Raw genomic sequence first — 27802 nt, forward strand, 5'->3', positions numbered from 1 at the left:
ATTTATTTTGATGTTCCAATTGTTCTATAATTGGTCAGGGAAGCCCCTCCAAGCCAGCACCTATGTACTTTTGCTTTATGCACAGGCTTTTCTTTATTTTTCAATATTTATTTAATTGACAAATAAAATTATATATTTATGGTATTTTATATGTATATGTACACACATACATATCTATATAAAGTTCTATGTGCTTCACAGAGGGGCTGTGGAATGGCAAGCTACACACACACACACACACACACACACACACACATAATCATTGTGGAATGGATAAATCAAGCTAATTAATTACCTCACATACATTTTTGTTGTAATTGAAAACATTTAAAATTTACTCAGTGATTTTTAAGCATTCAATACACTGCTAATAACCATAGTCATTATTTTGTACAATAGAACTCTTGAACTTGTTCTTCCTGCCCATCAGTTTCTGAGCACCGTTTTTTTTTTTTTTTCCTTTCTTTTTATTTACTTTGTACACCAAGATGGTACAGGCTTTTGTACTTCCTCTACCCACCCTTGGAATCAGCCATTTCTCCAAATTTATTTTAGTCGTAAATAGTATTTAAAGCTAGGATCTGAGCCATAGGTGAACTTATTACTTATGAGGTGTCATTACTGATAAATTTTTGTAGAGCTAGCAAATTTATACAAAAAGTATGTGCCAATTATATGAAATAATCAATACTTCTAATCTAGTCCCACAATACCTCATCCCAGTTCCCCCATTACAATTCCTTTCCCATCTCCCGCATTGAGTACTCTGGTTCCCATGCGTCATCGATTATATTATATTTTTACTCATTAGCTGAATCTTATATGCAAATAATCTCTGAAAGTGCCTCTTAAAGAAAACTATATACACACATCTGCATAGGCAAATGTACTCCTACCTCTTGTTCCCCCTCTGCTGCTCTGAGCCTTTAGGCTTTGCTCACATTTTAGTCGGTGCATATTTATTGGCTATAGAGGAAGCCAGAGAGCAAAGGAGTAACCTGCATTCCCAGGAAGCTTCCCAGGCCTGGTCTTGCAACCAGGCGAGAGCCTCACCACAGACCTAAGTCAGTATCCAAGGGATCATAAGGCTGTAACAGGCAGTCCAAGTCGTTCTCTTCTGGGACGCACGTCCCTCTAGCCGGCCAAGAGCAGATGGTTAGTGGATTAGGGTGTTCTCCACCATCGTGGGCCCTGGGCCTGAAATATGCGCAGAGAGCCCCTGAGAAGGTGTCTGTGAAGGTGAAGATATGGGAGCCATCGGACACGTTAAAGAAGGACAGCTTTCCCGCCTCACAGTCCAGGAAGATGCCCACGCGCCGCGGAGGCACGCGCAGAGTGAGCGCTACACGGTGTGGGTCCAGGACGAAGTACTCGCAGCTGTTCCACAGCCCCATCACCCAGTAGCCAGCAGCCGGGCTCAGGCGCGCGAGTCCTGAGCGTTGCACAGTTGCCAGACAGGCGCCCAGGAACCAGCGGCTCCTTCGGCCCACGTGCACTTCCCAGTAGTGGCGGCCTGTGGAGAAGCGCTCCCGGCTCAGAACGCATGTTTGCTCAGTGAACCTTTGCGGACAACCATCTGCAAGGATCGGTACCGCTGGGCGAGAAGAAACGCTTTTGGCATCCTTAGAAACCTCCAGGCTGGGGTGCGCTGTGGTTGCATCCAAGGTCACGTCCACTGCTCAAAAGCACAGGGTTAGTGCCAGCTGGGGATGGTTCTTGGACCCTTCTGTTCCCTCCCCCATAGGCAAATCTAGTTTCTTCTGGTAGAACAATAAGGGGAATCATCACCCCATCCCATGCTGGCAACCCCCCCACCCAACTCTTTGCCTGGCTCCCAAAGTGGCATTGCAAATTACTCCTGAGTATTGCAGTCTCCTTCCTTCCTTCCTCCCTCCCTCCCTCCCTTCCTTCCTTCCTTCCTTCCTTCCTTCCTTCCTTCCCTGGCTCCCAAAGTGGAATTGCAAATTATTCCTGAGTATTGCAGTCTGTCTCCTTCCTTCCTTCCTTCCCTCCCTCCCTCCCTCCCTCCCTCCCTCCCTCCTTCCTTCCTTCCTTCCTTCCTTCCTTCCTTCCTTCCTTCCTTCCTTCCTTCTGGCTCCCAAAGTGGAATTGCAAATTATTCCTGAGTATTGCAGTCTCTCTCCTTCCTTCCTTCCTTCCTTCCTTCCTTCCTTCCTTCCTTCCTCCCTCCCTCCCTCCCTCCCTCCCTTCCTTCCTTCCTTCCTTCCCTGTAAGCTTCCTAAATTCTATAATTCGTGCTGTGGAGAGAAGTGACAGCAAATGAGGTAGGTTCATGAGGATGGAGCCAAGTCCTGGCAAAGGGGAAGGAGCTATTGTCTAGTTCTGTTCCCAGCTGGTGCACCAACCTTTGTGACCTTGAGATTATCATGTGAGCTCCAGGCTTTAGTTTTAGAATTCCAGAATTTTAAAACTGAAGGGAACCTCTGAGATATAGTCTAGTCCAGTGACCTGCCCTCCAACATCCACCCCCCCAAAACTTACCTATTGGATGTATGGGAACCCAAATATCTTTTATGAGATGATCTGAGAGATTCCTTTAATACTCTGTGTGTTCTTCTGCCAATAGTTCCAAGAAACAGCTTACAACCCATTAGGAAATGAACCTAGTAAAACTTAGAAAGCTATGCGTGTGGGGGAGCATGTTTGTGCATGCATAGTGCCAGTGTGTCACATTATATGTGTACAAATGTGCCTGTATGTTTCTGTGTTCTGGCTCTGTATTTGGCTCCTGAAAAGACCCTTCCTCTAATCTCAGATCTTTCATCTTTTCTATTTAATATCCAGCCAAACCAAGTCAGTTTTTCAGCTCACCTGCATATTGTTGTGCTGCTCTCCACTCTGAAACCAAACAGAAGGGAAAGAGCTGAGTCAATAACTGGGGAATCTTGAGGGAGGCTCAAAATGCATGAGAGGTGCCCATGAATCAAATAACCTCACCCCCCAGACATGTCTGGGTCCACCATGATATTTTCCTTGGAATTTGGGGTTGGGTTGGGGGCTGTGGTTGTACCAAAGCTGTGGGCAGGCTGAAGTTGTGCTGGAAAAAGACCCAGTACAAGTAGTCTGGATGTCTTCAGCGATGGATGAATCTTTAAACTCTGACTGGAAAAGTTCATCATGGTTCCTGTCCTAAAACATTCTCTAAATACCTGTCTTTCCTCAGTAGACCTTTTTTTCCTTTTCTCTTTTTCTTTTCTTTTTTTTTCTTTCTTTCTTTCTTTCTTTCTTTTTTTTTTTTTTTTTTTTTTTTTTTTTTTTTTTTGGTCCTGGGGATTTACTACTGAGCTACATCCCAAGCCCCTTTATTTTTATTTTCATTTTTTAAATTTTGACACAGGGTCTCACTAAGTTGCTTAGAGCTGACTTTGAACTCACTATCCTCTTGCTTTAGCCTCCTGAATTGCTGGGATTACAAGTGTATACCACTTAGACCTCCTTTCTTTCTTTCTTTCTTTTTTTTTTTAGAGAGAGAGAGAATTTTATTATTTATTTCTTAGTTCTCGGCAGACACAACATCTTTGTTTGTATGTGGTGCTGAGAATCGAACCTGGGCAGCACGCATGCCAGGCAAGCGTGCTACCGCTTGAGCCACATCCCCAGCCCAAGACCTCCTTTCTTAATGTGAGCCATACTAAGAAGATTTCTGTTTTGCAACAAAGATTTGACTAAAATCAATAGACAACATTTTCAGTGTTCCAAACATTATATCTGGTTTTGTATAATTAGTAGAACTTTAAAAACACAAACCTGTTGGGTAGAATAACTCAAATCTATAAAATATTGTTCAAAGCAATCCCAAGCAAATAAATTTTGGGATATTTTTAGGAACTTCATAAATTTATCTATAATTTATATTTTTAAAGGCCCATTAACTTTAAACAGGAAGTAGAAAACTAAACTCAAATTCTATGCATGAATGAGTTTGTCAGGATGAACCCAACTACTATAGAGTTCTAATAATTTTTTTTTTAAAGTTAAAAAGAAAGTAAATAGGGGAAAGGAGAAATTGTACTTTTAGTTGCTATAATAGCCATAGCAGTAGCCTGGCACAGTGGTACTTGTAATCCCAGCTAGTCAGGAAACTGAGGTAGGAAGAATCAGAAGCTCGAGGCAAGCCTGAGCAATTTAGTGAGATTCTGATAAATATTTTAAAAAGGGCTGTGGATGTAGCTCAGTGGTAAAGTGCTTGTCTAGCATGTTTACGGCCCTGGGGCCAAATCCCTAGCATAAAGAAAGCTATAGCAATAAAAAGAATGATGTGATAAGTGATCCAATATACAGTCCCATCTAGACATGTCAGTGGAATATGCACTAAAGATGATACCTCACATCAGTGGGGAAATTATGGATAGTGTACTAGATGGCATTGGAAAAACTGTATATACAGAAGAATCACTGTATTCTCACCTAACACCCAGAAAATGGTGGATTCTAGGATTAAAAACCTACATATAACACATATTGCTATAGTATGGATTTGAAATGTTTCCCAAAACCCATGTGTTAAAGGCTTGGTCCTCAGCTTGGAACTACTGAAAGGTGATAGAACCTTTAAAGAGGGGTGGCTAATTGGAGTTCTTCTGAATAAGACTATAGATGCCACTTATATAACTAAAACGCATATGGCAAAATAGAAACATTTGTAACTTTGGATAGGGCAAAGGGGAGGGAGGGGGAAGGGAGGGGGCATGGGGATAGGAAAGATGGTGGAATGAGACAGACATCATTACCCTAGGGACATGTATGAAGACACAAATGTTGTGACTCTACTTTGTGTACAACCAGAGAAATAAAAAATTGTGCTCCATCTGTATACTATGAACTATAATACATTCTGCTATCATGTGTAACAAATTAGAACAAACAAATAAATAAGAAACATTTGTAAGATTACATATAAAATAAAGACATACTGTTTGACTAATGGGGGGGTGTGGAATTGGGAGGTATGGAGAGAAATAAATACATGGTAACATGCCCACTCTAGATCCACAAGGCAGTCTTTGCAGGTGGGCACCAGGAGTATAGGTAATGTCATAAGTTACTAGGGTTGGAACCAATGTTTTCCAATATATTAAGGTCCTATAACAATATAAAAATAAATATGAAAGTAAAATTTGAGTATAACTTCTAACAAGTGACATGAGATTATGGAATGAAAACAGAATGAATCATCATAGGTTAATCAGAGTGAGTGATCAAGATGCTGAGATGTAGACTTATGATGTAAGTCCCTGATTTATGGTGGCTTGACTTATAATTTTTGGACTTTACAATGAAGCAAAAGTCATACACATTTAGTAGAAACTATACTTCAAATTTTTTATTTTGATCTTTTCCCACACTAATGACAATACCTGTTACCATACTCTCCTCAGATGCTGGGTAGCTATAGCCATTACTGGTACTTTACAGTATGCTGTATTGCTAAGCTATGAGTTAGGCAGGTTAGGCATATTAAGTGCATTTTTTACTTGCAGTATTTTCAACTTATGATGGGTTTAATTGGGATATAAATTGGGGAACACATTGAAAACTGTGTTGTGATCTTCACTTACCAGCCTGACCTTCAGTTCTTCTCCAGTCTAAAACAGCAGAGGGAAATGGAATTAGAATATCAGGACACCACAGCTTCCCTGATCACATTAGAGTTTGTACACAACTTTCCCTCTCTCTGCCTTTTTCCTCTTTCTCCTGCCACCCACACAGCCAGCAGGGTTCCAGTCTAGGCATTATACCTCTGGTTGGGAGATGAGACAATCACCACTTACAAAAATGTGGACAGCAAGGGAAAATTTCAATAGGGATCACTTACCAAGCTCTGTTTGAAGCTTCTCTGAAAGCAGAACACAGAAAATATCAATCTTCAGATGAATGGAACCACCTTCCCAAAACATGTCACTGGGAAGAGGTTCCTTAGTCTTAAACTACTGCCAACCTTAACCCCACCCTTGCCTCTGCATTGCCCTATAAAAGGCCACCCATCTGCAGATTCTGATGCCTCATCCTATTTACTTTAATGGCAGCTTAGCACCCACAGGCAGCCTGTCCTTTCAGCTCGTTTGGAAGAGAAGACGTGCAGAAGTAAGGATTTAGAATAAGATTGGTGCCATCTATCTCTCCCCAAAGGCAGATGAAAAACACTGAACTCCTCCTTCCATTCTAGATGTCCCCTGGCAGCCAGCACTGTCCGTGAAGCAAACTGAACTTACTCAGCTGTGCAGTCAGTTTTCCTGCAGAAGAAACGAAAGGAGGGAAAATTTTCAAGTTGAGGAATGAGTTCAATAAGACAGATCTATGAATGGTGAGGCTTCATTCTCCACAGAGTGCACAGACTTGCCCCCCTGCATCTAGGAGGGGACTCTGGGCCAGAAGCAATTCGGCTCTGGGGTAGGTAAGGGTAAAAACAAACCTCTGTCCCACCTAACCTAACTCAGCCCTGCTCCTAACTCCACCCTCTGTCCTAATCTGGGGTCCTTGCGTTTTGATCCAGCGCCCTCTGTTGGTCGGGGATGTTGGACACAGAGCGCCTCTGGGGCAGCTTACCTTGTTCCTTCTTTGTCTGTTTCTTTAGCTTTTCTGAAGGGAAGAAAGAGAGAAGCCTTAATATGTGCCCTCCTCTGCCTGTTTCCAGGTCCTGTTTCTGCCTGAATAGGATGGTGCCTCTGTAAGCCACCCTGGGTCCCCTTCCTGCCCGTGGGTCCTTGGACACTGCTGCCACCACTTTCCTCCTAGGCCAAGCCAGCTGTAGGAGGGTGGTTCTCTGGCCTGCCTCATACCTTGAGACTGCTGTTGCTTGTGCAAGTAGTACAACGCCAGCATCGCGAGGAGGGCCAGGAGTAGCGGCAGTGCCACCAGGGTCCCTAAGAAAGCACTCTTCCAAGGGGAAGCTCCGGGAAGAAATACATCTGGAAAACACCCCGCACGGATTGTCTTGATTTAGGCTACTACTGAGAGAGACAAATAATTAGGATCTCGTGGGCTGGAAAAATCTTCATAGTGATTTTCAGTTGACTGGTTACACATTCTGGCCACCCTAGAGTCAAATTAAAATGGGTGTGATAGGAGCCATCCTGGCATCTCTCAGTAGGATCAGGTGGAAAGGTGTTGGACTTGAACTTGCCCACCTGAATGAGAAAGTGCTGCACATTGAAGTGAAAATAGACGCACTGGGCAGGCATGGTGGTGGAGTTCTGTAATCCTGACTAGGGGGCTGAGGCAGCAGGTTCCCAAGTTTAAAGCCAGCCTCAGCAATTTAGCTAGGCCCTAAGCAACTTAGTGAGACCCTGTCACAAAATAAAACATAAAAAGTCTGGGGATATGATTTAGTCTTTAAGTACCCATGGGTTCAATCCCCAGTACAAAAAAAGAAAAAAAAAAAAAAAGAGAGAGAGAGAGAGAGAGAGAGAGAGAGAGAGAGAGAGAGAGATATGAGAGCCAGCGAGAGTGATGCACTGGTATGCCTGTCCCTTCTGCTCCTGCTTAGAACTTCTATGACCACAGCTGTGACCTTCCACCACTTCTTACTCTTGCCCTTCATCTGGAGGAATTGAGAATTCAAGGTGTTTTATGCTTATATCTGAAACCTGGTTCTCTGTCAAATTCACAAATAGTCTCTCTGCCTAGTTGCAAACAATTGCCTCTTACATCTGTTGTCATCATACCTTTGGAAGAATTGCTAAAAAAGTTGGTAACCTGCTGACTGTCAGTTCCCCAGGCTCCCCAGGAAGATCTGCCCCCATGAAGGATGTGGCCAAGAGTCACAGTGACTTTAGTTGTCACTTATATAACTAATAACTTATATAACCATGGCCAGATGATCAAGAGATGATTCAACTTTCATCAAAAAGTCAATGAATGATCCTCAGCACCACATAAAAATAAATAAAAATAAAAAAGATATTTCTAAAAAGTCAATGAATGAATCAATGATGACACTTTAATGCAAATATTGATTACTATTAAGTGTATGCACACAATTGTTTCTAGAAATACTGTAAATTGTAATTAAACATTTTAATGCTGTATTATCTAGGATGGCAAAATTATTAACAGGAAAATATACATTATACACATATACATACTTACATAAATAAAATTTTTAAAAAAGATTATAAAATATTTGTAACCTCTTGGGGGAAACTGCTTTCTTGGCATTCATGATACAAGAAATACCTATTTTAAACTACTTTCTTCAGTAGTACTTAAAAATGTATTATAATCATGTACAATAAAAAAATTTTAAAACACTTAAAAAAGAGATGAGTGCAAAAGTGAAGAGCAATCCTTTAGAAACTCTTGTGGCAATTTAATAATTTGTGTCTACTGAATTTATTTAAAAAGGATGCTTTTATCTCACAGGTCCTTTTGAAAACATCTTTATCTTAAAAAAAAAACTGTGATAAAATATAAAACAAAAAATCTATCCCCCACCCTGGTGCTGGGGATTGAACACAGACATGCTAGTGCATTCTCAGCTAGGCCTCAGTACCATGCTGTTCTCAGTACCAATGTGTCCTGTGGGTCAACTGACATAGAGAACATGATGATTAGGAAGAGAAGGATGAGCCAGCACCTACTGACCTGCTATCTGGACCACAAACTCTTTCTTCTGAATCAGCAGAGGGCTCTGGATGGAGCAGGACATGTTGCGACGGGCTTCACCTTGGACAACTACAGATGTTTCCAGATTGAAGAGGCCCTTGACATCTTGGGTAATGACTTCAGACTCCAGTGGCAGGCACTGTCCCTGGTGATCTCTCCACTGAACTTTGGGTTTGGGGTACCAGCCATTGGAGGTACATCTCATCTGAATGCCTCCTTCCTTAAAGCCTTCAATATAGATATGTGGATCTGAGCCCAGCCCTAGGAGAGGCAGAAGGAGTGAGAATGATCAGTCAGGCACCTTCCCAGTAGTTGTGTGGGACGTTCATGCAACAGTTGCAATCTCCATAAGACACCAGGAGCAGAGACTGTTTTTAATGTGTGTGGCCTTTTGTAGCAATCATCCCACCCTCCATGGATTGCAAATTACAGTCTAGATTGGCAGTGGCATGTGGGGACAGTAATACCTTGAAGGACATTTGGAATGGAGAAAGCCTTAGTTGTGTTATTCAAGGGATAGTCCTTCTAGAATAAAGAATTTTTCTACCCCAAATTCCAATAGGTTGTCCTCTGTCTTGATTCTCTAAAGCACAAATGCTTGTGTTATATGTGCTATTCTTGGAGATATATATACCTATTCTTGTAGAAACAGAACCACCATCACACCACCCCACACCACCCTGCCGTCACTCATTTTGTAGTGTTAGCATTAAACCCAGGGCCTTGCACATGCTTGGCAAGTGCTCTACTCCAGAACTGTATCCCTAGCCTCTTCCTTTGTTTCCTTTTGCAATGCTCCTCCTTCTTCTTTTCCTATACACAAAAACACACATTATCCAACTTTCTTATCATTCTGATTTTTTTCTCTTAATACATCCAAGAAATTCCTCCACACTCATTCATAGAGATCTTCATTTTTTTTTCTAGCAGCAGAGTGTGTATCATTACATTGTGTGTGAACCATGCTCATCTTCTATGTGTGGACATTTAGGCAGTTTCCACTGTTTTGCAATTACAAAAATTACTACAAAGATTAGCATAAATGAATGCCTTTTTCATATTGAAAGTGTTGGTGATATATCTTTAGGTTAAACTCCTGGAGGTGGGATTGCAGTGTCTAAGGACAGATGTACAGGAAGTCCTGTTATTTATTGCCAAATTCCTCTGTCCTCAAGCTCCTGGACTTTGAATTCCACTAACAAAACAACAGAAGCCCTGCCCCCCAAAAGCTCCACCAAGAATATGTGGTCAAACTTTTGAATTTTTGTCACCTTGTAAGATTAAAAGATTACATCTTTATATAGCTTTAATTTGCTTTTCTCTCATTTTAAGTAAAAATGATAACCTTTTCATATGTTAAGGATCACTGTTGTGTGTGTGTGTGTGTGTGTGTGTGTGAGAGAGAGAGAGAGAGAAACTGTTTGCTTCTCTTGTCCATTTGCAAATGGACCTATCCTTTGTTTAAAAAAAAAAATCACTCCTCCAACAAATTAGGAATTTTCACTGATAGTATATTTACTTGAGCAAAGCCGCTCTATCTAAATTGATCATTTTCTCCTCCGTCCCTGCTGGTGCTTGGCCACAGCACGAACCTGCTACCTCCAGCTCCCAGATGGCTTCACCAGAGAAGTTGTTGGAGAGAAAGCTGCATCCATACAGACCCTCGTCTGATGGAACGACGCTGCGGAGCACCAAGACGACTTTGCCAGAGCGGATCTCCGTCGTGACGAGTTTGGTCCTGTTTTGGAACTGCGCCATCTGTTGGTCGAAGAGCTCCCGCCGCCCCTTGTACAGGTGCACTACATCCGAGGGCTGGCTCTGGAACCAGTGGATCTCCATGTCTTCAGCGTCCAGGAGCGGTGACAATTGGCACGGGAAATCCACCTCTTCCCCGACAATGGCCAGTATGGATTCCCCAGGGCCTATCACCTTGACCTCCTCTAGGATGACAAGCCAGAGTAATGACCCAAATCAATCTTCAGATATAATTATATCACTTTGCAGTTTAGAAATCTGTAATAGACTATTCAAACGATAAAGATGAGACCCTCTATGAAGAAAATCCACCCGGTTTATTGAACAAGTAACTGATATGAAAAAAAAAAAATGAGTGCACAGGCTAAATCACATAAGGAACATGACAACCAGAGACAGTGTGTGGTGCTGGACTGTTTATAGGTTTGAACCAACCAGGTATAGATGTTATCGGGGGGGAATATGTAAATCTGGCCAGGGAATTAAGTGAAATGCAATGCTAGGCTAAGAAAAAGAAAGTTTCAAAACCAGTATGAAAACTATTCTACGATCTTGGGTAAAAAATTAATATTTACATAACCGTTCAGAAAAAAAAAAGATTGAAAAGGAGAGACACCAAATTGTTGTGGTGGTAATTTCTGCATAATAGGACTATTTACTTATTTCCATTTGTCAACTTTTACAATTAAAAATATACCATGCACATATAGCTCTTCTAAAAACAAAAATATTTAAAATAACCTATGAGGGCTTCCTGATCCATGGATTTTCATAAAGACTACCCATTTTATTTTCAGAGTAAGTCTTACATATGAGTTTATTAAATACATGCATATGGAGATATAGATGCCATGAGTCATATAGCTTGAATACATGGAAAATTAACTTTTTGAGTAACAGAATATGAAGAATATATGAATACACAATTTTTTGGTCGCAGAAGACTCTTTATCCCAAGGCTACATTCCCTATGTAGTTTTGGACTCAGAGTTAACTCTGGGGAAGAGGAACAGATATTTTCTGGTACTTATGAATATTTCTCCATGTAACTCTTATTAATAATTTTGAAAATGTCTTTTCCTATTACTGTAATTGACAAACTCTAGAAAGTATGCAGTATAGGAAAACTCATAATTTGACAGAATCTAACAAAGCAAGGCAATTGTTTTAGGAAAAACACATTAAAACAATTGATAATGAATAGTAGACCTTTAATATGAGTTCTTTAGTCATTGTATGGCAGAAAATTTCCCCATGAACTGGCTGCTGAAGAATCCTTCTTTAATAGTTCTCTTTTTCTTCTCAGAAATTGTATCCCTCCAATGACAACTGCCACTTAATCTATCATACATAAAATTTTTCATAATAAAATAATTTAAACATATACTTTCCTATCCAAAAGAATGTGTCTATTACCACCAAATAATTCCAACTTCAGAAATAAAACATCCACTTTTAAATTGTAATTTGTTTCTATCATATTAACTAGAATCATTAAATATATCTACAAATATAGATAAGCAGATAATGTAATGAATCTAAAATTCTAAAGAACTGTAATGTTGTGGTATTATCAGAAGCTCAGCATATTTATTACTGAACTCATGTTTTGTTGTCTCTCTTAACGGTGTTTCTCTGGTATATGGCATTTATTTTAGGTAGTAACATACATAGGCCCTAAGTTCATGCTTGGGTCCTCCACATAGAGTCTCGCAAATCTATTAGAACAGTTTTCCAAAATTTTAGTATGTACTTACCTTTCAATAATTAGTTCTTTTTCCTTTTTTCATCATTTCAATATTGACCCTCATCACAGAAGTACAAGGGATAATTGCAATTGCCATAATTCTTCCTCCTTTGTCTTTTTAATGTCTCTTTAAGATACAATTTGTTATTTTTTTGTACTGATGTTAAGTATTTCACAAACTTTCTCAGAAGTCATCATTGAATATTTATCAAAAGTCTCAACTTTTCCTTTTGTAAGTCTCTCAGAAATTACCGTCAAGGGGCATGTGTTTTTTGTGGGTTTTTTTCCCCCCCGCATTAATAAGCCTTTTTATTGTTGTCTTTTGTTTTTTTTTAATTGAAGATCCCTTACTAGTCCTGCTTCCATGAATGGTCATACCAAGAGAATAGGGAGGGGAACCAGGTGGTCCAGGAAGGGATCATCTCCACAATATTCCATTTATACACAGAACTAAATAGACAAGCACAGAGTCACTACTGTGGTTAGAAGTTGGCAGCATGGGATGGGGAGGAATAGGTAGGAAATAGGGATGTCATTAGAAAAAATACAGCCCCCCCCAAACTGGGAGAAGACTTGGCCTGTTTCAACCCAAGAGGAATAGAAGATCTAAAGCAATTTGGGAAGGCCAGAACCTTCAGGGATAGAGGGAAGAAGAAGGTCCAGGGGGAAGATCATCCAAATTTTGCTGTTGAGACTTAATTTATCATGATCTTTCATTTGATCATTCTCTTCCTCCATGGTGTCTTCATGTGGTCACTCTGCTCCCCCAAACTCATATATTTCCTTCTTTCCAAGTTCAGTTAAAACCTCTGTCCAAAGTCCAATTACCCTGGATTCCTTTCCATCCTTCACTTTGTCCATAGACTATGGACACATCTTTCTTTGTGTAATTTGAGATTCTTGTTGCCTACTGAGTGAATCGCCAACATCAACCTGGCAGCTTTCTTCTCCAGGGTCTCCCAACTATCTCACCAAACACTCAATGTTTGGTTCTCTTCCCTGCCTCAGTTTACCCTCCATCTGTCATTTTCCTGGAGAATGTACACCCCGAGTGGCACTGCACAAACAGTACCTCCTCTCTGTGCCTATTCTTGCTTCTTGGGGAAAGAGAATTGCTCTTAGTTGTGCTTAGCTGTCACCCCAAAGTCTTTGGACATGGTTTTCTTGCAGTTGTTTATGTCACATACATTCTGCTCCATTGATCATGAGCTGCTTAAGGATCTGACCTATGCCTCAGTCACTCTGATATCCCTGGTTCCCAGACAAAGATATTAGGAAATTTCATTTGCATAATTAATTTGCACTTTCTTTCTTCTTCCCCTTCTCCTTCTTCTTCACCAGAGATCAAACCCAGGATGCTTAACCACCGAGCCACACCTTGAGACCCTTTTTTATGTTTTATTGTGAGACAGGACCTCACTAAGTTTCTGAAACTGGCTTTGAATTTTTGATTCTCCTGCCTCCTGAGCCACTGGGATTCAAGTGTGTACCACTGCACCTGGCTGATTGCTTCTTTTGTGAGATGGTAGAATTGGGAGAAATTTTCCCTGTTCTTCAAAAGCTCTGCAAGTGATGGAGTTAAAAAAATTTACTAACTGGTTAAGCATAAACACAGATCAAGAAGAATTTCCTAGCACCTTCCTGCCATGTTTTTTGCATGCCCAACTTCAGGGTCCTAGGAAGTGTAAGAGGGGTCCTAGGGGCTGGCAAAATGGTGGAGAGGCATGAAGTGACTGAATGGTGCCCAGGGGAAGTGGCTCTTTGAAAACTGGGATGGGAATTTCTTTGTATTTTAGCAAGTGGCAATGACTGGTCCTGTTTTATAAGATCTCAGCCCTGGAAGCACTTGGCACAAGGGGTAGGCAGAGCTGAGGTGCTCATGTCCTGGTTGGATGAGCTACAGAGTGGTGCAGGTCAGAAGCATTACCTGAATTTGCCTCCTCATGCTGAAGGAAAAGGAGAAGGTAGGTGAGGAAGAAGAGATTGCTGGGCAGAGGTACTTGCTTCAAAAAATCCACGGATACTGGGAAACCCTCCATTAGCAGTAAGGGCCACCTGGAGAGAGACAAAGGGGTGACACATGGCAGCTTGACTTGGCCCATAAGGCCTGTGATCTGTTGTTGCCTCAATTATTATTATGTTATTATTAATGTCAAATACAATTCTTGAGTTTCTTACAAATGTGCCAGTACCTGGCTTTTTTTTAAACCGGAACCGGATGTGAGATCTGTTTCTATTTTTACCAAGCAACATTGTTAATAGCATCATTGGCCTTGCTCTACCTTACACAGCTTCAAGAGGACAGGCCTGAGCATCCCAGAGGAAGCAGCTCCTGAGCTAATATTGTTCAGAGCCAGGAATAGAGCCATACATTGTGTGGGGGCTCAGCACCACCCTCCTCTGGAGTTAGTGGAGTTCCCCAAACAAAGGGAAATCTCTGAAGAATCTGATTCTTTTATTCTCCTTTCCTCACCACCACGAGCCCAAGCTTGTTTTCACTTCTATTTGTCCTGGAACATCAGGTCCACAAAACAGAGGAAAAACCATACTTCTACTCTTTTTTTTTTTCAAAATGGAGTATGCTCCTGGTGGCTGCCTGCCAACTCTAGTAACGTTCTGGGAAATGTCTGTCCAGGCCTGAGATCTCAGGTGGTGCTTCCAGGGGGTCAACTGGCCACTGTTCCCGTGTTTGTAGAATCTTTGAGGCCTCAGTGATGGAGTCATTCCATCTAGACATCCCGTCTTCCACCTATAGTCCAGGAGAACCAATCCCAGCTCAGACAAGGGCTGACCCCTTTAACTCTAGTGTCCCCTTGGGCCTATAGTAGCATCTCGGAGTCTGATGGCCGATGAGCCTCTTTGAATTCATACAAGCTTCTCCATATTTCTCCTTCATTTAGTTGTAGGATCTTAGGCAGTTTTTGTCACTGGATGAACCTCAATCTTTGCTTGAACAATGGAAGAAACTATTTCCATCTCTTCCAGAGATTGCCTCTCTCTCTTTTCACTCCTCTCTCTCCTTTCACCCTCAGAGGGGGAGAGTCTACAGTGAGTTTCCACTCTCCAGTTCTCCTCAGTTCCCTCCTCTGCCTTCTGCCTTCGTATTCCTAATATTTGGTTTTCCTTCTGCAGACCTTTGGCATGGTATGTGCTTCCAGCATCCTGCGGCTTTAGTGCCTCAGCCACACTGTCAGCAATGCCACAGGCAAGGTGTTGATGGAGGAATTTAAAGGCCACTGGGTCATGCAACAGAAGAGCAGTCAAAGAGTATTATTACTACTATTACTAATAAGTCTAAATTTCAGATAGTAACCGAGTGGCTAAGGGACTTGCCCCTGCACACACTGAGCTGGGAAGGACTCAAGGCTGACAGGAACACAATGGGAGGGAGAAGCAATGGCCTGGGAAGCGAGTGGGCCAGGTAATGATGGTCCCAGAGCTCAAACGTGGTAGGAAAAAGCAGGGGGACAAGTCAGCATGGCTTCATTTTTATGCCTCAGATTCCTCGAAGGGAGACGTCAGCATCCCCTCTGGAAGGGGCCAGGCTGTTTTAATAGCCAGTAATTATCGGAATAATTTTTTACACAATAATTATAACAAACTGAGGCCTTAGGCAGGGGTCAAAGCTCTGGCAGGACAGTCTGATCTCTTGCCTTTTGTAGCAGATGGCAGGAAAGTCTCTGTGACAGGCCTGGAAACGAGGAGTGAAGGAGTAGAGTCCATACGGGCTTTGCCTTTCCTCATCCTCTTCTTTATTCTCCTTTCTTCCCCTTTGTGCCTCTATCTTTTCTCTGGGGCTCTAGATATAGATTAGAGCTGCATGGGGGCAGAGCCATGAGGAGCATATCAGTGTCCAGCTAATGCCTTCTGAAAGAAGAGGAGCTCAGACTATGTTTAGAGACCCATTTGTATGAGCCAGATTCTGAGAAATTAGTCATGACATGTATTAGGTGGTAACATCCAATCTCCCATGAGGAGGTGATAGTAATAAGAGCTGGGAGCAGGATGGACTCCCAGAATGAGCACCTGCTCTAATTACCCTAGACAGGGGGATGCTGCCATTTCCCAACGGGGCAAGAGATTGGGGCAGTGTGCTCCAGAACTGTGGCATTGTCAGAGGATTGCAGTTCTCCGTTGTGATATACCCATGTGCTTCTCATCACTGAGGCTACAGGAGAGGCCGTTGTAAACACATATAAGCACACAAGCACGTGCATGAGCCCACAGTAATAAAAACTGATACTTATTATCTATCAAGCGTTCACCCGTACCACGAATATTAATTACTACTATTACTAATAAGTCTAAATTACAGATAAAAACTGAGTGGCTAAGGGACTTGCCCCCTGCACACACTGGTAGTGAGTAGTGTAGTAAGGTTTCCTTCACCTGAGCTGTCTGCTTCCAGAGCCTTACTCTGTGCTTCTGTCCGTACAGATTCCTTACCAGTTGTGTTGTGTGTCAGGTCACCCTCAGCCACTCGTGCCACCCAAGACCATGATCGCTGTAAGGAGCTACCCAAACTTTCACTCAAATCAGCTATCTCACGGATGTTCCAAAGAAGAGACCGGGTCACAAGGTGTCAGCCACAAAACCGAGCGAGTGAAAATCAATGAATACAAATTTAAAAATCCCACTGCCAAATAAAACAGCTCATTAAGCCAGAGCCTCCTTAACACTGTCAACAGCATCTGCTTAGGCAGGAGGCATAGGTGCCAGTCCTATTATTAAATACTAAAGGACATTACCCTGAAAGATTTTAATCGGAGGAAATGTTTGGCAATTTCCTGGAGGGAAGAGTCAGTGACTTCAGGGGGGTCCAAGACAGTAGTACGCTTCCCCACTTGGCTGCCTGGAGTTTGCCCTTTCTAACCCTACTCTCCAGTTTAAAGACTCTGGTCCTTATTGAAACGCACATACTACAAGGCACAGTCAAATGAATTTCAGATTCTGGTTCTGGTGAAGAGGTTTTGACGAGGGGAAGGAATAAGAGGCTGGACATGCTGGAAGAACACAGTGAGAAGAAGGATGGCCAAAAGGGGGGGGGGGCTCAGACTGAGTTCTGCCATGCTTGTGGGGTCCATTTCCCCTGTTCTCTTGGGAACCTGTGGGTCATTTCCTTCTGAAGACACAGAGTGATAGGATCTCGTGCACACTGAGATACTGCCACCCTCCACCCAGGGGGAGTCCATTTCTCTCCTTCCTCCTTTCTCTTTCTTCTCTCTTTTTCCTTCTCCCTCTTTCCTTTCCCCTAGCCCAGCCCTATGCCTATTCTTTCCTCCTGAGTTTCCAATTCCTAAGCAACATCCTGTGTTCTCTTGACTTGCAGTCCCTTAGCACTTGAGTCTTTCTTTATATTACTTATGTTTTGCTTTGCTGCTTTTGCAAATTGTTTTACGTGTGGGCATTCTGCCTTCCTCTTATCCCCATGTCCTAAGCTGTGTCTATTCTCCCACCTTCCCCCTCAAGCACCCAGTGGGATGTTTTGCCCTCAGCAGCCACCAGTAATTGCTCACTGGCCTGCACTGGTTTGATTTCAATAGACCCACAAAAGGATTTCCACCCTTTTTAAGGGAAATGGATCACCTCAATAAGGGGGCCTCAATGAGGTTTCAAATCCTTTTCTTCTGGGGGAAATGGGATGTATCAAAACCCTGCCTTCTCAGGGGGGCCTGCCTGAATGGGCACCCCTTAGCCACACTTGAAACTTCCATCCTGCCTACAGGCACAGCTAAGAGGATACCCACCATGGTATGCTCTTCCCAGCATCAGCATCTTCCACCATAGTTTTCTGCTCTTCATTTCTGAAAGGTGGAGGTTTAGATGGGTGTTGAAAGTCAACCACATACCTTTCAGGTAGCAGCAAAGCATCCAAAATGACTAAGTCCCAGCAATCTCACGTTCCTCTGCAAAGTGAGACAATTGTTGTGAAGTGTCTTAGTCCTTTTTAGATAGAGGCTGGCAGCTGAGTTCAGGGGGACAGCTCATTTGTGACAGAATTATTCACCCACTTCCCACCTTAGGACATGTGCTGTTGGCTCTGCTCTTGGCTATAAAAATCAAGATAGATAGAACAAAACGAGGAAGTCTCTGTCATATCCTGTCTCTGTGAGGAAAATCGCAAATTAAAATTCCCATGGAAAATGTCTCCCGCCCCCAAGGGTCTTAGAAGCAGGGTAAAGGTATCTGAGAGCTTTGTAGAACAGACTGTAAGTTGCAAAGGCTCAGAGCAGGGAAAGAATTTTCCAACTGGTTGCATGGGATCTCTAGCAGTTTGAGCTGGGGTTTCAGGCAGGAAGGGTGCATCCCTGGCCAGCCTCTCTCTTCTTACAGTCACAGTGAAAGCGATGAGACTAGATTGCAATATTCACAAAAGGTTGGGAAGGTGCTTGTGTTCAACTTGTACTGACACCACCATACCATCCTCTCCAGAAAAAAAATCAGTAAAGAAATAAACCTGGAAGTTTTGCCACCAGCAAAATTTGCAAGAGCTGTTCACATACAATTTAGAATAGACTGGCGCGTTGAATTAGGATTTATCTAGAGAGCAAAGCTCAAAAAAGAAGTAAGTACTACTCCCTTCTCTCCATCTTGCCCTAAGCAACTTTGTTATTAGTGGGAAAGAAGAACAGAGGACCAAGCTGTAGCCACCATCCTCTCTAAGGACAGGACAGAGCTGGGCACAGGGCAGCTCAACAAGGAAGGAGCTTCCAGAAATACTCAGTGTTTGGAGACAGGCCTGTGCACAGGCCAGGGATCTGGGTGACTAGGTTTAGGCAAAAACCAGTAAGCAATGCAGTGCAGACTTGAAGGTATCATATGTTTTCCAACAAGCTGGTAAGGCTGGAAATTGAAACTTATACTTACACAAAGATGTGCTCAGAGCACAAAAGAGGCCAATTGGTGAGACAAAAGAGTGCTCAGGGACAGATTAAACTTTAAGTGGCTACTGAATAAAGAGGAAGATCTGAAAAGCAATAGGAAAAAGAGGAGGGGGGCAGGCAAAGACACTGTAAGTGAAAGGAGGTGACTAGTGTGTGTGTGTGTGTGTGTGTGTGTGTGTGTGTGTGTGGAGAAAAACCTTGCTGGTTCATGTGTGTGGGGAGAAAAACCTTGCTGGTTCAATTTTATGAAATTTGAAAGTGAAAAGCAAGGTTGAACAAAAGTAGATGGGACCAAATTTCAGAGGTCCTTGGATGCCACACAGTAGAGTAGAACATTGTTCGATGGGCAGCCAGAAATTGCTTGGAACTTGAAAGGACCTAAAGTGGAATCACCTTTATAGAAAGGGGCTATTGAGAAACTTTAATTAAAAATTTTTCATTGCTATTCCTCTGGATTTTCCATGCTTCCTAGGGAGAGGTAAGATTGTCACAGCAGAAATAGCAGAGAGAGAAAGAGGCAAAGTTTTCTACTTTGACTCCCAGAGCGAGTCCTGCTAAGACATGGGAAGGAGATGCCACCTACCAGCTACCACTGCCTGCATATCAGGGTGCATGGTCCGGAAGGATCTATGTTCCCCACTGTTTTCCATCCTACAAGCTGCATATAAGTACCTCCATTCCAACGCTTCAGGAAACACAGAAAGACCTATATGCAAAAAGGAGGCTGAGCTCAGTAGGAAGGGGTGGGAAGAGTCCATACTTGTCCTTGGACAGTGGAGAACCCGCCCCATTACACAGTCTCTGCATCAGGTAATTTAGGTCAATTCTCCCTGGTATATACCAGTCTCTACCATGGGGTTGTCTGAGGAAATTCTGGGGGTGGGGAATGTGGGAGAATTCCCTTCCCCTACACAAAAGCTACTCTCATACACAGCATGGGGTACTAGAAGAGAGGGAATACAAAAACACCAAAATCATAAGAAGATCTATGAATCCTTCTCCTTTTCCAGGGAATATATAAGATAAAGTACTATAAGGGTTAGGGATGTAGCTCAGTGGTAGAGTACTTGCCTAGCGTGCATGAGGTTCTAGGTTCCAGCAAAACACATGCAAAAAAAAAAAAAAAAAAAAAAGAAAGAAAGAAAGAAAGAAAAGAAAAGAAAAGAAAAAAGAAAACTGAACACAAAGGCAGGCTTGGGGTGAGGAATTGACTCCTCTCTTGAGTGTATAAAAATGTTTTCCCTCATCTGCAGATTCCATCTAGTCATCTGTCTCATCTCTATTTTCACCTCTCAATCTGCATCCTTGCTTTTCCAACCTTCTCTCTTTGTATTCTTGGCTCCTAATCTCTTCACCAGCCAAGGACACAAGGCTATCAGGTCCATTCCCCTGCCTATGCATGTGTCAGCTTGTCTATCTGTTCTCTCTGCCAATCCCCACTCTTCCCCCAAGATTCTGCTCAAGATTCCTTCTTCCCATGTCTTTGTGGGGAAACTCAGCTTCTCTGTATGCTGAGTGGCTTCTCACGCCTCAGTTTTTTTCCCTTAGGGTTAAAAGATGGATCAATGTCTACTGAGACACATTTGCAAGTGCCTTTTTGTTTATTTTTTTGTTTTGTGATATTGGGGGTTGAACCTAGAGCCTCATGCATGTTAGGCAAGTGCCTTACTACTGGGCTATATTCTCGACCCTTTTTATATTTTTAAATTTTGAGACAGGGTCTTGTTAAGTTGCCCAGGTGTCGCGATGGGCAAAAGTGTGACATCTGCAGTCAAGGAGAGAGATAAAGAATGTCCACATGCTTCTGCCCTTTTCAATGTTTTATTCACTCAAATCACTTAATACAATTTCACTCTATAGGTTTTTTTTTTAAAGAGAGAGAGAGAATTTTTTTTAATATTTATTTTTTAGTTTTCAGTGGACACAACATCTTTATTTTATTTTTTTATGTGGTGCTGAGGATCGAACCCAGTGCCCCGCACATGCCAGGTGAGCGAGCTACCATTTGAGCCACATCCCCAGCTCTCTATAGGTTCTTAATCAAGGAATGACAATCCTTACTGCTGGTCATTGCATTAGACATAATCAACTCATCTCTAAGCACTGCAAACACACTTAATCATGACAGACCTATTACAGACATTCCCTCTGCATGCTAATTGTAAGTTCTAGATTTAAAGTCTTAAGTCTTAGATCTTAAGTCCATCAGATGCACACTCACTCAGACCACAGTGACCAGGTCAGGAACCGATAGAGGCTTCTCCTAGGGTGGAGCTGTGGCTGCCTGAGGACACAGTTGTAAGAAGTTGCCGTTCTCACCAGGTTCAAGATGCTGCAGAGTTTGAGAGTGCAGAGGATAATACAGGGGATCAGGCAGATGATAAGAGTTGGAATGTCAGTCCAGGTCCTCATCAGGTTCTCGGGCCTGTGTGCATCAGTATAAGGTGGCTTGAATGTCTGTTCATTTCCTCCAATATTTATATTAAATTTTGGAAGCTTCTGTTTGCCTTTTGGGTCCCTATTAGCTGCTACCAGGTTTCTTAGTGACAACTTACATCTTAAAGAGGGTATATGGTCTGGTGGTTTCTGCCCTGATACTCTTCTGAGTATCAGGTTATGACAAATGACATGTGACTTCACCCTGACTCTTACCAGGGTTGAGGAAAGTAACTTTCTTTTATCAGGCTATGCCTGATTAACATAGTGGAGAGCTCTATAGCTTTTCTGGTGAGACTGCATGTTTATTTTAAAATGGAGTTGCTTAGGCTAAGGCCTAAGGCCATCCTTACACCAGGCTGGCCTCAGACTTGTAGTCCCCCTCCTTCAGTGGTTGGGATTACAGTTGTGTGCTACCACATCAGCTGCAAGTGTTTTTGTGTAACTGTATTTTCTTTTCAACTATGATTCTGTCTCCTATAGTTCAAGGGCAGAGTTACCTTGGTCCTTGGCAAATTTTCATGGGTACTTGTACTGAGTTCTCCTCACAAAGGATGCTAATCAGTCATGTGGGTTGATACACAAAAGAAGAGAGAGTCACGAAGGGAAGATGAGTTTTGTTCTGCACTGTTCAGAGGCAGAAAAGTGGATTAATCAACCTCCCTGCAGAATATGAGTCATCCTCATTAGCCATCTTCATTTCTCATTCTCCAAAGACCTTTGACAAAAATTCCTGTGCCTATTAGTTGGCTTGGAGCCCACCATTGTGCTTTTGTCACAGAGATAGTGAAGTACACACATCCAATGAGAAAAAGGGAGAAGCCCACTGATTATTCTCACCATTACAGGAAAGGGCTCATCTTTAGCTGGGTCCTGGGGATGTAAGGGGCTACAGAAGTTGTTCACATCCTTTATAGTCAGATTTCCATTTCTGTAACAAAATACCTGAGAAAACCAACTTAAAAAGAGGAAAAGTTTATTTTGGCTTATGGTTTCAATATTTAGTTGGTTCAATTATTTCTTGGCCTATGGCAAGGCAGAACATAATGGTGGGGAGTGCATAGTGAAGCAAAGCTTCTTACCTGATGGTTGCAAACAAAAAAGATAGGGGTAAGGAACTGGGGTTCCAGTATCCCCTTCCAGGATACCCAAGTGGCCTAACTTCCTTTCCCTATGCCCCACCTCCTAAAGATTCCACCATCTCCAATAGTGCCACAGGCTGGTGAACAAGTCTCTGACATGTGGCTTTGGGGGGACATTTAAGATCCAAACCACAATCCCTTTAAGAGTTCTACCCCAAAACATCAGCATTGGTCTTTCCGACTTCAGATTCCTCTGAAGTACAGAAGAAGTTAACATTCCCTTGTTAAACCAAACTAAAATTGGCCTGAGGAAGCTTCCATACAAGCCTTCACTTACCCAACTGCAACTTAATTTAGTGCATAAGCAAACTTAAGCAGGAGTAAACTTTTGTAACAAATAGTTAAGTTTCAGCCAGTCACAGCAGCCAAGCTTTGATCAATCACATGCAGCTAACTGTTCAAACAAAGCAGACCCAATTTGTAACCCATGGAGCAGTTTCTTTACCTCATTTCATTTTCTGTACCTCACTCTCCATTTTCTATCCATAAATATTGCACATTGCAGCTGCAGAGTTCCTCTGAACCCATTCTTGTTAGAAGGACTGCCAAATTCTAGAAATGAAAATAAAAGCCAATCCAGATTCATAAAACTAGATTTGTTGTAATTTTATCTTTTAATATTCTCTTGACATGCAAAGGTAGATGGAGTAGGGAACTTCAGCTCCACATAGAATGAGAATTGTAAAGCAGCCACCAGCTGAACACATGCCCTGTGAGAACAGTGCTCACATGAATCCTACCCATTTGGAGGAAGAAAGTGGGCCAGTGCACCTTGATAGCTTGATTATGTTTTTTCAGAGGCCTGTCCAAATTTAGAGTTACATATAGGTTGAGAGGTTACAATGAAGAAAAATAAAGTGAGAATTTTCTTTTCTTTTCTTTCACAGGGTTTTACTTTGTTGTCCAGAATGACCTTGAACTCTGGTGGCTTTTTTTTTTTAAAGAGAGAGGGAGAGAGAGAATTTTAATATTTATTTTATTGTTTTAGTTTTTGGCAGACACAACATCTCTGTTTGTGTGTGGTGCTGAGGATCGAACCCTGGCCGCACGCATGCCAGGCGAGCGCGCTACCACTTGAGCCACATCCCCAGCCCTCTGATGTCTTCTAAGTAGCTGAGACTACAGGTATGCCCACAGTTCCTGGCTTGGCTATTTCTTAAAGATGGTGCTCCGCACCCATGGACATTCATACCTGTGCTTCCTTCCCCAGGATGTATCATTATATCATTCACACTCTGTCCTAGTTCATTTGGTGAACAAATATCACTTGTTTGCTCTGATAAGGGAAAATCATTTTAAGAAAAATTATTCAAAATTTCTAAAAAGGTAACAAAGTGGGCAATATATCCTTTCAAGTCGTATGGGAGCACTGACCTAATCAAGGATTATTATTTTTTTTTTTACTGGAGTATATTTTGACTTCTGTTTACTATCACTTAAAAGTCCCAGACCTAGTGAACTTGCATATTTAAGTTCAGAAGTGTGAGGCAGGAGGATGGCAAGTTCAAGCCCAGCTTGGTCAACAAAACAAAAAGTGAAAAGGGCTGAGGAAGTAACTCAGTGGTAAAATGCCCCTAGGTTCAACCCAAGCACAACCAAAAAACCAAAAATTATGAAAAGAAAGCAAAACAACTTGAGATCAGTTGATATGCTAAATTACTTACATTATATAACAAATTTTATTGTCAAATAAAAAGACTTTTAAACCTTGCCTACATTATAGTCTTTCCTACATTATATTAATACAAATATTTCAAAAGTCGTATAAGATTTCTAGAAATTTGTCAGTGCACATGCTGTCCATGAAATGCCCTGGTGTTCTTTTGCCTAATATTAGTAAACAATGTTATCAGTCATAAATCCTGTTACTATTTAAAGTATTGTCGTCACAGAAACAACCAAATTTCATTGTCAATTGCATTTATGTAACTTCCATCAGACCTTTAACCACAGTCATTTTAAGTCTTTTGTTATTCTCTAACAATTTTTGTTTTATTACCTCCCTAAAAGCATTCTCATTCATCCAAAATCCAGACTTCTTGACTTTGGTGATTAAAAAAAAGGATTATCTTAGAGACCCATGAAAAAGAACTATGCTAGATACAAGGGTATAAGTTTTTGATAGCATTCTTTAAATAACTTTGAGATCATATCATGTGACTGAGGAGGATTTCTAAAATTCTGGTGGAGAAGTTGATACATTCATAAAACTGCTAGACCAACAAAAAGCCATTAATTAAATGAGACTGAATGAACAGAAATGGAATTATTGAAGATTTTTATAATTTTTTTGAAACATTGGTGGTTCTTTAACATTCTATTTTTCTAGATATATATTTTTTGGCTGGAGTGAAATGGAATCTCAGTGTACTTTTAATTTGCATTTCTCAAATTGCTAGAGATGATGAGCATATTTTTATATATTTGTTGGCCATTTGTATTTCTTCTTCTGTTCAGTTCCTTTGCCCATTTATTGATTGGGTTATTTATTTCTTTCTTTATTTATTTGGTGTTAAGTATTTTTATTTGTATATCTGGGAGATTAATGTTCTATTGGAGGCACAAGTGTCAAAAATTTTCTCCCGTTCTGAGGTTCTCTCTTCACATTCTTGATTGTTTCCTTTGCTGTGAAGAAGTTTTTAAGTTTGATATCATCCCATTTATTGATCCTTGATTTTACTTTTTGTCTTTTAAGGGTCTTATTGAGAAAGTCAGTTTCTAAGCTGATATGATGGAGAGTTGGGCCTACATTTTCTTCAGTTAGCTGCAGACTCTCTGGTCTAATATCTAGGTCCTTGTTCTACTTTGAGCTGTGTTTTGTGCAGGGTGAGAAATAGGGGTTTAAGTTCATTTTGCTACATTTGGATTTCCAGTTTTTCCAGCACCATTTGTTGAAGAGGCTATTTTTTCTCCAATGTGTTTATGGTGCTTTTGTCTAGTATGAGATAACTGTATTTGTGTGGATTTGTCTCTGTGTCTTCTATCCTATACCATTGGTCTTCATGTCTGTTTTGGTGCCAATACTATGCTGTTTTAAAAATTTTATTTATTGATTCTAATTTGTTATATGTGACAGCAGGATGCATTTCAATTCATAGTACACATATAGAACATAATTTTTCATGTCTCTGGTTGTACACAAAGTAGAGTCACACCATTTGTGTTTTCATACATGTAATGATGTCCATCTAATTCCACAGTCTTTCCTACCCCCTGCTCACTCCCTTCCCCTCCCTTCCCTTTGCCCTATCTAAAGTTCCTCCATTCTTCCCCTATTCCCCCCACCAATCCTCGTTATGAATCAGCGTCCTCATATCAGAGAAAACATTTGGCATTTGGTTTTTTTGGATTGGTTTACTTCACTTAGCATAATATTCTCCAACTCCATCCATTTACCTGCAAATGCCATGATTTTATTCTCTTTTAATGCTGAACAATATTCCATTGTGGTGTGTGTGTGTGTGTGTGTGTGTGTGTGTGTGTGTATCACAGTTTCTTTATCCATTTATCTATTGAAGGGCATCTAGGTTGGTTTCACAATTTAGCTATTGTGAATTGTGCTTCTATAAACATTGATGTGGCTGCATTTCTATAGTATGCTGTTGTTAAGTCCTTTGGGTATAAACTGAGAAGTGGAATAGCTGGGTCAAATGGTGGTTCCATTCCAAGTTTTCCAAGGAATCTATTCTGCTTTTGTTACTATAGCTCTGTTGTATAATTTAAGGTCTGGTATTGTGATGCCTTCTGCTTTGTTTTTCTTGCTAAGGATTTCTTTGGCTATTCTGGGCCTCTTATTTTTTTCAAATAAATTTTGTTTTCTATTTCTTTGAAGAATGTCATTGAGAATTTAATAGGAATTGCATTAAATCTGAATAATGCTTTTGTAGTATGGCCATTTTGACAATATTAATTCTGCCTATCCAAGAACATGGGAGCTGGGTGTGGTGGCACACACCTGTAATTCCCATGGCTTGGGAGGCTAAGGTAGGAAAAACAGGTTCAAAGCTAGCCTCAACAAAAGTGAGGCACTTAGCAACGATGAGACCCTGTCTCCAAATAAAATACAAAATAGGACTGGGGATGTGGCTGAGCTGGTCACGTGCCCTGAGGTCAATCCCTGGATTAAAAAAAAAAAAAACATGAGAGATATTTCCATCTTCAATTTATTTATTTATTTATTTGTATATTTCATTGTAGAGGTCTTTCACCTCTTTTGTTAGTTTGATTCTCAAGTATTTTATTTTTTCAAGGCTCTTGTGAATGGGACAGTTTTCCTAATTTCTCTTTCAGTTGATTCATCCCTGATGTATAAGAACCCAATTGATTTATAGATATTGATTTTATATCCTACTACTTTGCTGAATTTATTTATGAGTTCAAGAAGGTTTTAAGTGGAGTTTTTGGGTCTTCTAAATATAGAATAATGTCATTGGCAAATAGGGGTCATTTGAGCTATTCTTATCTGTATCCCTTTAATTTCTTTCTTCTAACTGCTCTGGCCAGAGTTTCAAGGACTATGTTGAATAGAAGTGGTAAAAGAGGGCAATCTTTTCTTGTTTCTGTTTTTAAAGGAAATACTTTCAATTTTTTTTCCATTTAGCATGATGTTGACCTTGGGTTTAACATGCATAGCTTTTACAATATTGTAAACTCCTTCCAGTGAGAAACATAAGGCTGTCCTTTTAAACCCCTTTTTTTCACATCATGCCATGGGTATAGCTCCTAGAAATGTTATATGTCCATTTAAAACCACCTCTTTGTTTTGTGCTCTAGAGAGACCCACATGTCCTGGTTTCTTCTGTTCCCCAGAGTCAGAAAATTTAGGATGTATTTCTTTGGGTAGGGGTTGTAAAAATTAGGGTGTTCCATGTATTGAAAAACTCATTTCAGGAATAAATGGTGGATCTGGAGTTATTGCTGTAATAAGCTATGATAAAAAGCTCAAGAAGTACCAATTTCTCACTCAGAATTGTAGAAGTCTGCTTGTCTGGTTATTACCCTAATGTAGGCTAGGTAGAAGCTTAGCTCTCAGCAACAGCAATTGGCAGAGTATGCTGGCAAATCCCTTCCAGGCAGAAACTGGCACTTTTGAGTCTTAGCCCCTTCTCTGCCCTGATTTCAGGTAATAAAGGAAAACAACCTCATCGATAATATGGATAACATTTTAGTGGTCTGGATAGATCAAGCCAGTCCTTACATGGTCTTAAGTCAAA

General features: G+C 41.2%; 1 protein-coding gene across 2 annotated transcripts; it reads right to left on the minus strand.

Annotated features, from left to right (window-relative positions):
• Positions 1-305: 305 nt before the first annotated feature.
• On the minus strand, positions 306-18196 carry Btnl9 (butyrophilin like 9). 2 transcript variants are annotated; one of them, XM_076856517.2, is made up of 11 exons: positions 17977-18193; positions 14055-14182; positions 10218-10565; positions 8605-8886; positions 6801-6929; positions 6568-6600; positions 6234-6254; positions 5837-5857; positions 5580-5606; positions 2833-2859; positions 306-1675 (listed from the first exon to the last, which is right to left on the minus strand). In XM_076856517.2, the coding sequence occupies exons 2-11, from the start codon at positions 14164-14166 to the stop codon at positions 1050-1052; spliced, it is 1626 nt and encodes a 541-aa protein (XP_076712632.1). In that variant the 5' UTR covers positions 14167-14182; positions 17977-18193; the 3' UTR covers positions 306-1049. The 2 variants fall into 2 exon arrangements, with proteins under 2 accessions (XP_076712632.1, XP_076965573.1); XM_077109458.1 differs by lacking the exon at positions 14055-14182 and having other exon boundaries at positions 17977-18196.
• Between the last annotated feature and the right edge of the window lie 9606 nt (positions 18197-27802).

The sequence above is a fragment of the Callospermophilus lateralis genome, chromosome 5, assembly GCF_048772815.1.
Source record: "Callospermophilus lateralis isolate mCalLat2 chromosome 5, mCalLat2.hap1, whole genome shotgun sequence".
Classification (NCBI taxonomy): Eukaryota; Metazoa; Chordata; class Mammalia; order Rodentia; family Sciuridae; genus Callospermophilus; species Callospermophilus lateralis.

Bases quoted from the DNA above. Each gene is read 5' to 3' on its own strand.
- Btnl9 (XM_076856517.2), bottom strand. From the start codon at position 14,166: ATGGAGGGTTTCCCAGTATCCGTGGATTTTTTGAAGCAAGTACCTCTG. The intron at 6,930-8,604 runs GTCAGTAGGTGC...GGTGTTTTCCAG, and splicing joins GTTTGTGGTCCAGATAGCAG to ATGTATTTCTTCCCGGAGCT. The intron at 1,676-2,832 runs GTGAGCTGAAAA...GCTTTTGAGCAG, and splicing joins AGCAGCACAACAATATGCAG to TGGACGTGACCTTGGATGCA.